This window comes from Ascidiella aspersa, chromosome 6, assembly GCF_963924565.1.
Source record: "Ascidiella aspersa chromosome 6, kaAscAspe10.2, whole genome shotgun sequence".
NCBI classification, from domain to species: domain Eukaryota; kingdom Metazoa; phylum Chordata; class Ascidiacea; order Phlebobranchia; family Ascidiidae; genus Ascidiella; species Ascidiella aspersa.
In genome coordinates, this window is record NC_139452.1 from 1,417,226 (window position 1) to 1,430,657 (window position 13,432).

Genomic DNA, 13,432 nt, shown 5'->3' on the forward strand with positions numbered 1-13,432 from the left:
AATACATTTACAAGTTAGTGATTTTTAAACTTCACTTACAATAATACTTAATTTAACCAATAATAGATATTTAGCCACTTCGTATATTTACTTTGTGCGAAATAATTTCACAACAAATTTATCTACGGAACATTTTATACTAAGTTTCAACTGTATTTTTTCAGGGGGGAACGAAAGAAAATGAAAGGAAGGGATTTAAGGAAGAAAAAGCATCTTCACATGACGACTAATCGTAAGGTTAACACAATTTGTTGATAATTAAGAGATATTATCTGTTGACTTCACAAGTGTTTAGTCTTTGCCGATTGATTGAGCGCACAGTCACTATAGATTTGCGTTGTCGTTGGTTAGTGTGAATTTGGGAGGAAAAAATATGTACTTATGTAGACTGGCAATGTGTTTAGTATATAACGTGTAATTAAAACATAAAATTTATTTATATTTTACAGATTCGCCATCCAACACATAGGAGAAGCAAACAATGTTGTACAAATACATAAAATAATCGTTATACATATTAATTGCCTACTATCTTACCATTAGACTTCAAAGATGACAAACCAATGTTGCATGACACCGTTCAATTTTGCATAATAATGATTGCAAGTAATAAAACCAAACTGCCAAATTTAAATGCTTAAGAATGTTTTTAAGCTCATATTGAATATATAAAAACATTTATAACATCAACTACATTTTAACGTGGATTGTCGTTACTTCTTGCAAATAAATAAACTTAAATTCTTATGATCAATTATACAATGAGACTCTACAATTTAAAGAAACACAGATGGTGGTTTTAAACACAATTATCCACCTTGGTATTATTAATGTTAGTTTCCCTTTAACACCAGTAAGTAACAACTCGGCATAATGGTAATGTTTTTCCTAACTTGTGAGGTATTCCCTCACAAACTTGTGAGTAATTACCCTAAAAGGATATTTTGGCAAATTACAGGGGTCTCAATATAATATTCTACGTGACCGAATAGGCTAACTAGCAAATTGTTAACGGCCTTTGAATTGTTTTTCAAAGCACATTACGTAGTAAACAGTTGTAAAAAGCAATTGTGTAACAAACTGTTATGTAGTACACAGTTATAAAACACAGTTATGCAACACCATGTTATGTAACACAATGTTATGCAACACAATGTTATGTAAGATAAAATGCAATGAGTTGCCCGTAAACCAATTACATCAGGAAACTATAACTATTTCTGTAGTCACGTACGCTGCTCGAAAAAACAAACAACACAAAATGCCATGCAAAGTCATTGTATTCTATAATTTCAAAACAAAAACCGTTTACTTTGGTGTTCATTTTGGACGTGTGTTAAATGTAAATTTGTTCATTGCTTTTGTCATGGAATACTTCATTCTTTCCTTTTCAACCTAGGATCACATAAAAGTAATACCCAAAAAAATGCAGGTAGAAGAACAATGACGATCACATAAAAGCAGTGGTGGGATTCAATTTGTTTGTCAGCAGGTTCTGTTACAAACTGTCATATTTAATCAGCAAATAACTAAAGTACTTGCAAAAACAGGATGCAACCCCAGGTTCCAGCCAGGGACGCCGGAGCGATTTCAGGGCAAGGGGGGCGACTTTTTTGGTAAGGGCAACATAGACCGCAGGCGAGCGTAGCGGTCCAAAATATTGGGGGGTCCGGGGCTACTCCGCCGGAAAATTTTTTGCGGCCACGCTCTCTAGATTGGCTTAAAATGGTACCAAAAATGTTTAAACAAATGTCAACCATGTCACGATTTTTTTGCATTTTTCCGTAGCTCAAGCCCTACTCTATTCGGCCCTGTGGACTAGTAAAAGTTACTTGAATTTTCTAATTTGCGTGTACAAAACTGCTTCATGATTTCCGTCGCATAATATTTAACGTTGTGAAAGCAATATATCATTTTGCATGAATAGGGCACTCCCCCCCCCCCTTGCCGCTCTACAGCCCCCCTTAGCAAAGGGCAGTAGGGGTGCTTGCCCCCCCCCGTTCCCCCCCTCGCCGGCGTCCCTGGTTCCAGCGAATGTTGCGAACATCAAACCGGCTGAATCCCATCACTGCTAACTGCCACAGAGCCACAGTAAAAAGCAGCAGTCGTCTCATGACTATTGTTCTTATGACGCAACAATTAAATTATCAGACCGACAAACACAAAAGGAAAAGTACAGTTATCAAAATAAACACAATGTATGACTGTTACGTGCGAACTTAATTATTGCAAAAAAAAAACAGCTGAGCTACTTGGATTTAAAAATTCGGTGTATTAGATAATTAAATTTATAGAGAGTAACCAGCAAATGCTAAATCGGTTCGCTGATCTCATAACATTGAGACAGACGGTTCTATTGAACCGACGCGAACCGGCTGATTCGCACCACTGCATTAAAGTGAAAATAAAAATGGCTAAATATTTTATACTGAAATTGCTTGTCGATAACGTACCAATAAATTGTCAGACATATTTCAAGTTTCAACAATGCTAAGGTTTTAGTTTCATTGCTTTAAACTACAATAAGCTTACGAAATTATATTTCAATAAAGAAACATGCAAAAATCTATTTGTGAATATATTTGATTACATTTCAATAAATTCTTAAATACAATTGAAAACAGGAATTTCTTTTCTGTGGAAAAGCTGGAAAAATGGGTTTTGTACAGCAATCTAAGAAACAAATAGTCATAGCCTACTTATTTTACTAAGATTCGTGGTACATTGTTTAATAACAATAAAAATACCAATTCTAAAAACAATTGTAAACAATAAATAAAGCCTAATTATTGCAGTGAAACCACCAAAATTAACTTTGAACCAATTGTAGTAATTATAAATTCCACCAATATGTCTACAGTTCAAACTTCGATACATGAATCGTTGATCCCGACAAGGCACAAATTCTTGAAGTGTATTTTGAACGATTGACACAAAAGCTAAACAGGAGAATCTCACTAATCAACAACACATAACAAGATTAACTGCCAATCCTTTTTTCACATCAATAATTATACCTGACAAAGTTTGACTAGGCATAAATAATTGAACGAACTTTTTATCAAACAAAAAAAAATATAAAACTACATAGTTTAAATAATCTAACGAATATTCGAAACGCCAATGAGAGTAACCCTGGAAATTATTTTTATGTTATTTGCTTTTTGTTAACGAGACTAATTTTATCAGGAGTAAAATTACATGCGCCAATGCATCCATTTAGGGTCAGACGTTTTACTCTTTAATAAGTTTAACTGCGTGTATTTATTGGCGTTTAGTTTTTTAACATGTTACAAATGCGGTATGAACTCTCTCGCCCTAATACGCTTACAGTGAACTAGGTACAACTGTAAATTCGGTGCTCATGTAACTAAACCGGTCATGTCGGCACAACTATCATTGTTTCGAATTTACGTAATCAAAACTTTTAATGATGTCATTGTTACTAAATTTTGTTTCCCACATTATATAAATCTCATTTTTGAATATTAAACACAATAGATTTTTGAAAATCGTCGATGTATATTTTGACAGGCAACTGGGTTTTTCGTTTTTCGGAAACCTAAGTTTAAATGCGTATTACCCTGAATTTAGAAAATTGTGCAAAGCCTTCCCGAGGTGTTATTCACCGGGGTTGGTAGCCGGTGTCATTTATACGGGCGGCTGTAGGTTGCTCGTTATATGTGTTAGGGAGAATTATTACTAGAATTAATCATTTTAGATCAGTGGTTCTTAGCCTTTTTGTACCTGTATACCCTTTTTGATGCTTCCAAATAGTCGCGGACCCCTTAGATTTTTCTGGTGTAATAACTGGGTTTAGTTCGTTTTAACAATTCATAATTCAGTATATTTTAATAATTTCATAAATTCAGTATAAGTAACAGAAAACACCAAATTCCTTTATTATGACTCGTTTGTTATAATGCGATTTTTGCTGCTGCATCTCACGAAGCAAGTTTTGAAATGCGTGGTTGTATTTCAACAATGATAGACGGATGTCATCTTTACGAACGATAGGCTAACTAAGCTAAAAATCCAGTAGGGTACATGTGAACTGTTGTAATGCTGACTTCCATTTTACAATATATGTGTGTTACATCATAATGAAAGTGTTACGTCACACTCAATGCGATTTTCAAAATGTTACAATGTGATTTGTCACTAACCAAACTTGTGATTAAGCGTGTTTATAACTTCCAAGCGTTAATTTATTTAATGAAGGTATATTTAGAAGTTTTTGCGGACTCACTGAAAACTTTTTGCGGACCCCGGTTGAGAACCACAGTTTTAGATGATTGCATAATTAAATTATTACCTAATGTTTGTTCAGTATACAAAGTATTTTGTTGTAATAATGCAGCTTTTACCAATAGCTTTGCTTGCTTGTACATACATTAGTGGAGTACAACCCTAGTGGAAATAATGACATGGACTGGAGCTTGAATTGTTATTTTTTGCAAAATACTTCACTTAGACTTAAATAGTTTCAAACTGGCTTGTTTAAAAATTGTCAAAAGCTTTATTCATGGAAGGTGATAACAATCAATGAACGTTAACCTGTAAAAATACTTTTCTAAAATAAATAAATCTTATCACAAATATAAAAATGGATAACTTTTTTCTGCTGAAATTGCTTTTTGCTAACGTACCAATAATATTTTAACAAGGCTATGGTTTTAAAGCTTTAAGTTTCAATAAGCTCGCATTCTCGCTAAAGGTTAAAGTACTACTCGTTTAACCTTTTGCACAAAGAAACAAGCAAAACTGTATTTCTGTTATATATATTTGATTATAATTCATTAACACAATTGAAAACAAGAATTTGTGAAAACGCTCTAAAAATAGGTTTAGCATAAGCAATAATAGAAACAAATAGTCATAGTTATTTACTAAGGTTATAGTTAATTAGTGGTACATTGTTTAATAACAATAAAAAATATCAACACAGAAAAAATTGTAAGCAATAAATACAGCTCAAATATAGCAGTGAAACAAAATTACTGATTAACTATGTGGCCTATTATGGTCCAGTTTCACTTTTAAGTTTCAGAAAAGCAGCATGGGTATAGAAATAGCAATTGCAAAAAACAACCTTAAAGTTTAACTGTTTTAAAACAAAACTTTTAGATGAGCTGAACATTAGCCAGTCACATTCTCGCTCGGTTCAGTTTCGCTGCCAAGGTTTTGAATCCTGGCCATAACAAGATTTTTGCAGCGAATATAAAAAGAATCAAGCCAGTTTGAGTAAAGTAATGGGTTCACTGCACTATTAATGGGGAGTAAAATGCCAGCACTGACAATGTAAACATCTTTGGAAAGTGGAAAACCAGATACAGCCAAGAAGCCACAAATGCATAAAGGAATCCAGCAACAAAAGTCAGTAAAAAGCAAGCGAGAAATACGCCTTTGCAATTTAGTGTTGGCTTGTTTCTTTTTAGCTTTCGACATGTTGTTACTTTTAATGTAAATGACAATATAAGACACAAACATGAAAATAAACAATGTACAGTTAAGGGTTATCAGAAAGGTTGAATATTGCCAAGAAGACTCATTTACTGAAGCAAACAACCTAGGCATGCAAACGCTAGTTTCACCATAGTAACCAAATTCACCTTTAATTGGAAATCGTGGAAATGTTGAGCTTATTAGTTGTTTTATGTCATACCAAGGTTGATCAGTAAAATTATCCTTTAAAATTCGTTTTGCAAGAAGCAGTGTTTCGTTTCGGGGAACTCTGGACGTTTTATAAAATAGATTTGGAAACCAAACATGAGAAATGAAGTAACCAGATGGGTAAGGAATTAAGGGTGCGGCTGCAAGCAAGATACTTACAAGCCATGCAGAAATACAAGACAAGTAAACTTTATAGAGTTTTATATCCCTAGTTTCAAATGGATTACACACAGTATAAAGTCGATATGCTGTCATTGTTGCCATAATTAAAGCACTTGCATCAGAAGCTAGGATTACCAGAAAACCGAACAAACTGCAAGGAATACTTGTTCGCCATGCGGCATCATTCAAACAATAATCACCTGAAAGTTGGGCGCCTTTAGCAGCTATACCAAGCAAATAAACACCCATCAAAAAATCGGCAAAAGACAAATTTAAAATAAAAAAATGATTCATTTTTTTTACTTCACTGGATTTTTTATGAGTAGCCATTTCCTTAAAGGTGGTAACAAAAACAGTAAAATTTCCACCCACAGCTAGAAATCCCATGACCCAGAACATTACTCTAAAAAAAAGGTTTGCAATCATTTCTTTCACATTTGAAAACACGGTGTTATACTTGCTAACATCCGGGCATTCGTCACTTCCGTCCGAACACTGTTGTAGTCCATCTTCAACCAAGTCGATGTCGACCGACAATGGTTCTTTGTTGACGCAATAAAACCTTGTGTCCTTGCACCGAGACTCCATTTCATCTGATTCGTCATCACACTGGATTATTCCGTCACAAAGCAAAGTGACGTCAATGCTGGCAAACGTTGAGCCGTGCCGACAATTGTAGCGTTTCGGGCAAAGGTTTTTTTCGATTTCGTTGCAAACTGACTCGTTTTGCTCTCCCATTACTAAACCCCGGCAGACAAATACCTCAAATATACTACTTGATGCACACAAGTCATCACAGAAGGGGGGTCGAGTTGCACAATCATCACATTCATCAGATAAATATTGACACTCGGGTCTTCCGTCGCATTTCGTCGCTTTGGCCAACTTATAAGTGTAATAAGTCATGTCAAAAACATTGCATGTAACTGTTTCTAAGCTTTGATTATGGGAACCGCTGCACCAAATGTTGGACTGTCTCGCACAACTGACTTCTTCATTGCATAAAGTATCTTCAATATTCAAGCAGTCAGTTTCATTGTGGCAATGTATTTGATTGGGAGGGCAAGTGTCTCTAGCGTCGCCCAATATTGCATCACAAACAGTCTGGTTTCCACATAAACATTCATCGGAAAGATCGTAGCAGTCCACAATTCCGTCGCAGACTTGTTGTTGAGATATCACCAGTCTTTCATCCAAGCACAAAAAGCACTTAAATTCACCTTCAACGAAGCACAAATCCGACTCATCTCCACATTGAGCAGCATCGTCGTAAATATTCCCTTGTGGTAAGCGACATGTTTTTGGCTTGTGCGATGTTAGCGTTATTTCTAAACATTTGAATCCGAAGCCAGGTTTAGGATTGATGCAGCGGTCGTGTTTATTGTCAAACAATCCGTCAATTTGCTCGTAAAAATTTGTAATAACCACGTTCGAGCAAAGCCACTCTCCAGTGTAGCAACGTTTGTCTTTTCCATCTTCACAAGGACCAAGTATTTTACTGCAGTTGAATTGTTCATTGTAAGACCGAAACGAAAGCAGAATGTCCATTTTAAACTCATCCGAACAGCGCCAAGCATTCTGAAAGTAACCTGCTTCAGACCAATTACAAGGTTCGTCGTCTCCATTTTCACAATCCTTAACTCCATCTGCGAGTTGATGTTCCTTTATGCACTTCCCGTTGGGTTTGCATGGACTTAGGTGGGACAAACAACCGCACATTAGATGTCTACCAACCTGACAAACTCCGCAGTTTGACTCGTCGCTATTGTCGCTACAATCCTTCACTCCATTACAAACATAGCATTGATTAACACAAACGCTTTCATTTCCACATTTCCATCGATCGTCGGGGCAAGTTGTGCAGTTCGACTCGTCACTGTTGTCTTCACAATTCTTAAATGCATCACAAACAAAACTTTGCTCAATACACTTGCTTTTATCTTCACACAGCCAAGCGTTGTTTTTGCAAGTTGTACAGTTCATCTCGTCACTGTTGTCTTCACAATTCTTAAATGCATCACAAACAAAACTTTGCTCAATACACTTGCTTTTATCTTCACACAGCCAAGCGTTGTTTTTGCAAGTTGTACAGTTCATCTCGTCACTGTTGTCGTCACAATTTGCAATTCCGTCGCAAAGCCAGCGTTTAGGAATACATTCACTCTGCTGTTGGCATAACCAGTCTTCGTTAGAGCAATTTCCATTACAGTTCAACTCGTCGCTTCCATCTTTGCAGTCCTTGTTTCCGTTACAAATCGACTGGTAATCGATACATTCGCTCCCGTCTTTGCATCTCCACTGAAAGTCATCGCACGATATCGTGCAGTTCAATTCGTCACTATTGTCGTCGCAGTCCTTCCACCCATCACACACCGACCTTCTAATAATGCATTTGGTGCCTGTTTCACATTTCCAAGGCCGATCTTTGGGGCAAGTTGTACAGTTCAACTCATCATCACCTGTCATACAGAGCATTGAACCATCGCAAACCCGACTTGGCACTATACAACGTCCTTCCAATTCGCACCTGAACGCTCCTTGCTTGCAAGTTTTGCATTCCAATTCGTCGGTAAAGTCGTCACAGTTTCCAAAGCCATTGCAAACATCGCATTGGTCGATGCAGGCTTCTCCATTTTTACATTGCCACTGATAATCTTGGCACCCTGAGGAACCGATTGATAGTTTCACAAAACTGAGTAAAGCTAAAAATGCCAACCTCATTTTCGAAAATTTTCCTTTTACTAATTTCCTACAGGTTTTTAAAGCTGTACGAAAAAGCATGCAATTCGTTAACTTTTCGTCAAGTAAAAAAAATTCGTCAAAAATAAAAAAATAGATATATTGTACAATGAATGACATACCACACAAAAGTAGGCTACTTTTAACCAAAGCAAAAAATAACTGCCAAAATAACAAATTAAAATAGCTTTGGGGTTGCAAAAGAGGTTTAGGTCAATACGGTGCTCCCATTAGATAATTCGGTACAAGCACACATTTCAAGATCAAATTATGAGAAATTACAAAAGTTGCATATTGTTTGTTTTCAATAAATGTCTGTTAAGTCGTTTTTAGAGGAATTTTTACTTGTTATTAGCGTTAGGGTTACAATACCCGGCGTTGCCCAGGTTAAGTAGGGTATTTACTTACAACATTACTCTGAGCAATACACTACATCGGTGTTTCTCAGCCTTTTATGGCTAGCCCTACAAGATTTTACCGAAGGTAATTCACTAAAATAACACAACATAAATGGAACTGGAACAACACACATCAACTCTACACAACGTAGAAAGTTATAATTGGATTTATTCCACTCTAATGTTAAACAAAAAGTTGTAAGAGTTGAGCATCCTCAATATTCTCTCTGCACCCTTGAACCTTAAAAATGGCACCCCGGTGGATAACCATTGCACTACATGACTATTCTGCATAAATATACAGTTAATGAGTTGATTTAAGTGCACGCAAGTCACTTTAAATTAACTCAAACATGACTTATTAGAGGAAGTGACCTAAATCAGGGTTTCCCAAACTGTGGTCCGCGGTAATATGAATATATTTTCACACATATACGTTGTGCAGTACGTACCCTTTCAAAGATAAACTACACAACATAATAATTTCGAAACCTTTTGCTATCCAGTATCGTAAATCTTACTTCTAGCACCTTCATAAAAAAAAAAAAAAGTTGTTTACGAAAAAATTCTCATATTTCTCATGTATGACGTAATAGTATATATTCTTGTGCGTAATAATATATTCTTGTGCGGCTTAACTAGGTGTCTTTCGGACAAACGACTTGGGTTAAAATGCTATTTCTTAAAAATACAACTTGGACAAGGTATTTTACGAATGACTTGTTGGGATTTCAGTTTTTTCAAAAGTATTTCTTTACAACACCGATGGCGATTGGGGCCCATTGACTTGGTCGACTTTTATGTTTCGTAAAGTTTCAAACAATTTTACCCTATATTTTGTTGTTTATTGGCATTCTATATAATATTAAAAAACTAAACAATATTAGTAATATTCATTGATTTAAATGTAATGGTGATGATAAAAGCAATAATTTTTTTCAGACTTGAATTTTTATATTATTTTGAATACCATTTAAAATTTTACTTATTTACAACTTTCCTAACGGCTAACTAAAATAAATATTAGTTTTTTCCTAATTTTGTTTTTAGAAAGGAACACCCTTTAAGTTCAAGTTAGTTATAAATAAATACATTTTTGGAAATTTCTTCATCAATTTTCGTTGATTAGTATCCACATTAATAAAGAATTAAATCTTTAGTCGATTTTGTTGCAATAGTTTTACAGCCATGATATTTGACAGTAAAATGAAAAACGAAATCTATCAACGCAGAAATAATTCAAAAATAATTAATACAAAACAACGATGATGCCAAAACTAAGTTTGGAACAACAGTAATTATATTGAACCAGCCAATCCACTTTATTTTTATAAACTTGCTTTTTGTAGAAGAGTATAATTCTCACTGGTGATTGTATTTGCCAACCCAGCCTTTTATGCCCAGTCTTTTTACCCTTTTCTAAAGGTGAAATACATGCGTTATGAACGCTCTCGACCAAATACGCTGACAGTCAACTAGGTACAACTGCTACGTCACACCGTGTACTTTGTGTAAATGGGTTTATTGTGGCCGGTCACGGAAGCTTCAATGTTAACAACCATTTCGGAACAACATGTGATGTAAATTTTTGGAACAACATGTGATGTCTGCTATGACGCTTTGGTGTAACAATTTGAAATGATATTTAAAAATTAAGATTTATAAATAGCAATTTTACTCAAAATCCTCCTGAACTTTCTTTGTTGAACCTAATGTTTCTCAGCCTTTTTGCAATTATCAAGCGTAAATTTAACAACGGAGCTTTGGCGATACATTTATCAACATCTCTCTTCGCTTAACTTTTTGAAAGAGCATTGCATTGTAGCAATGTTTCTATCTAAGCGTTAACCTTGGAATACATAATAAGACCTAAAAATCAACAATACGAAAAGAAGCAAAATCTATAACAATAATAACACTATAGTATTTGAACGAACGAAACATAATGCCAAATACGCACTAATATGCACGACAGAACTTAAAAGTCTGGCGTCGGCCGTTTTGTTGTAGACCAGTTGTTCTCAACCTTTTTTCGTTCGTGGCCCATTTACGTTGCAAAAAATTTTGTGGTCCAATAAATTTTTAAGAAAGAAAAAAATGAAAAATAGGTTTAGAGCCTTTTATACCCAGTCTTTTTACCCTTTTCTAAAGGTGAAATACATGCGTTATGAACGCTCTCGGCCAAATACGCTCTCAGTCAACTAGGTACAACTGCTACGTCACACCGTGTACTTTAGGCAAATGGGTTTATTGTGGCCGGGTACGGAAGCTTCAATGTTAAAAACTATTTTGGAACAAAATGTGATGTATTTTTTTGGAACAACATATGATGTCTGCTATGACGCTTTGGTGTAACAATTTGAAATGATATTTAAAATTTAAGGATTTATAAATAGCAATTTTACTCAAAATCCTCCTGAACTTTCTTTGTTTAACCTAATGTTTCTCAGCCTTTTTGCAATTATCAAGCGTAAATTTAACAACGGAGCTTAGGCGATACACTTATCTACAACTCTCTTCGCTTAACTTTTTGAAAGAGCATTGCATTGTAGCAATGTTTCTATCTAAGCGTTAACCTTGGAATACATAATAAGACCTAAAAATCAACAACACGAAAAGAAGCAAAATCTATAACAATAATAACACTATAGTATTTGAACGAACGAAATATAATGCCAAATACGGACTAATTTACATGACAGAACTTAAAAGTCTGGCGTCGGCCGTTTTGTTGTAGACCAGTTGTTCTCAACCTTTTTTCGTTCGTGGCCCATTTACGTTGCAAAAAATTTTGTGGTCCAATAAATTTTTAAGAAAGAAAAAAATGAAAAATAGGTTTACAACAAAACACAGCAGAACATATTTCAAAACAGATTATTTAAAAGCGTGGATTAGTGAGCTACTTGCGGCTGAACAATAAATTTACATTCCTTTTTAATTCCTCTTCAAGCCACTATTCCTGTAAAATTAAATATAGTGACACAAATGAAACTAAATCTAGCTTTTTTAAATTGGTCTGTGGCCAACCTCAAATGTTCTTAAGGCCCACTGGTTGAGAACCGCTGTTGCAGACGCTTGGGCTGCCTAGTTTGACCGGTGCCGTTAGGTCGCCGCTGTTGTGGCACCTGATTTATTGTCACCGTTTCGGGGTTTTGGTGGGCAATGGGTGGTGTTAAAAAATGGGGTTTGAAACTATTAGGGGAGTTACGGTAGTTATAAACTTAGGAGTGGGCTTTGGTTGAACGTAAAATGTTGTATATGTCTGATTTCGGCCATTTAAGTCTTACACTGAGTTAGACGGTATTACGAATATTAGGATTTAGTCGTATTTCGGTCTAACTGTGTTTTTTTTCAGACGTAGATGTTGTTTTATTTCGCACTTAACTTCCCGTAACTCTTTTCTGCCACCTTGCGGTAGTTGTAAAGATAAATATCACCGTTTGGGGGCGCAACAATCGAGCAGATCAATTCGGTTGCCAGGTAACCAAACTGGTCATTGCGGCCAACTTTGCTTTACGTAATTAAAGCTTTTAATGACGTCATTGTTACTTAATTTTTTTTGTTGCAATTGTTTTACAGCCAAACCTCGTTGATAAAAATAAATCTCATTTTTAAACGCTAAACACAATGGACAATTTTTTCACAATTTTTGAAAATCGTTTATGTATATTTTGACAAGCGTTAAATCATGAGGATTTGTGAAACAGTCAATTTAATTGAAAAGTAGTTAACGCATGAATTAGTTTCTTGATAAGACTTCAAAAGCGCATTTGGTATTTTACAAAATATATTTGTTTCAACAATTATAGATTGCCAACCAAAGCATGTTTGGCGCTGGTCTAGAATCCTACCACAATTATTAAATCAACACACAATATTTGGGTTTGGATGTAGGTCAAGTATTATTATATTCATTATTTAATAATAATAACACTTGACCCACCCTAACCCAAACGCCAACACGCACCCTAACCCAAATAATTTGCCTTGTGGTAGGATTCTAGACCAGCGTTTTGTAAAACCTGCACAGTTAAAAATTCGGCGCTGGTCTAGAATCCTACCACAGCGAAACACCATTTGGGTTAGGGTACAGGTTAGCGTTTGGGTTAAGGTCGGTCAGGTATTATTGTTAAATAAAGAATATAATAATACTTGACCCACCCACACCCAAACGCTAACCCGCACCCTAACTCAAATTCTGTGCGTTGATTTGAGAACTGTGGTAGGATTCTAGACCAGCGCCAAAAATTCATAATACCCTGAATTTATAAAATTGTGCAAAGCCTTCCTGAAGTTTTATTTGTTTTGGAGAAATATTGCTAGAATTAATCATTCATAGGATTGTGTCACTAAATATTTACCTAATTTTTATTCAGTTTAAAGAGTGTTTTGTTGTAATTTAATTCCACTTATGACAATGGCTTGGCGCTGGTCTAGAACTACATTTTCGTCTGGGGGTT

General features: G+C 35.3%; 1 protein-coding gene across 1 annotated transcript; it reads right to left on the reverse strand.

The window, feature by feature from the left end:
• Positions 1–5,139: 5,139 nt before the first annotated feature.
• Positions 5,140–8,556, reverse strand: LOC146139098 (uncharacterized). The gene has a single exon (XM_083391637.1). The coding sequence runs from the start codon at positions 8,554–8,556 to the stop codon at positions 5,140–5,142; it is 3,417 nt and encodes a 1,138-aa protein (XP_083247763.1).
• Between the last annotated feature and the right edge of the window lie 4,876 nt (positions 8,557–13,432).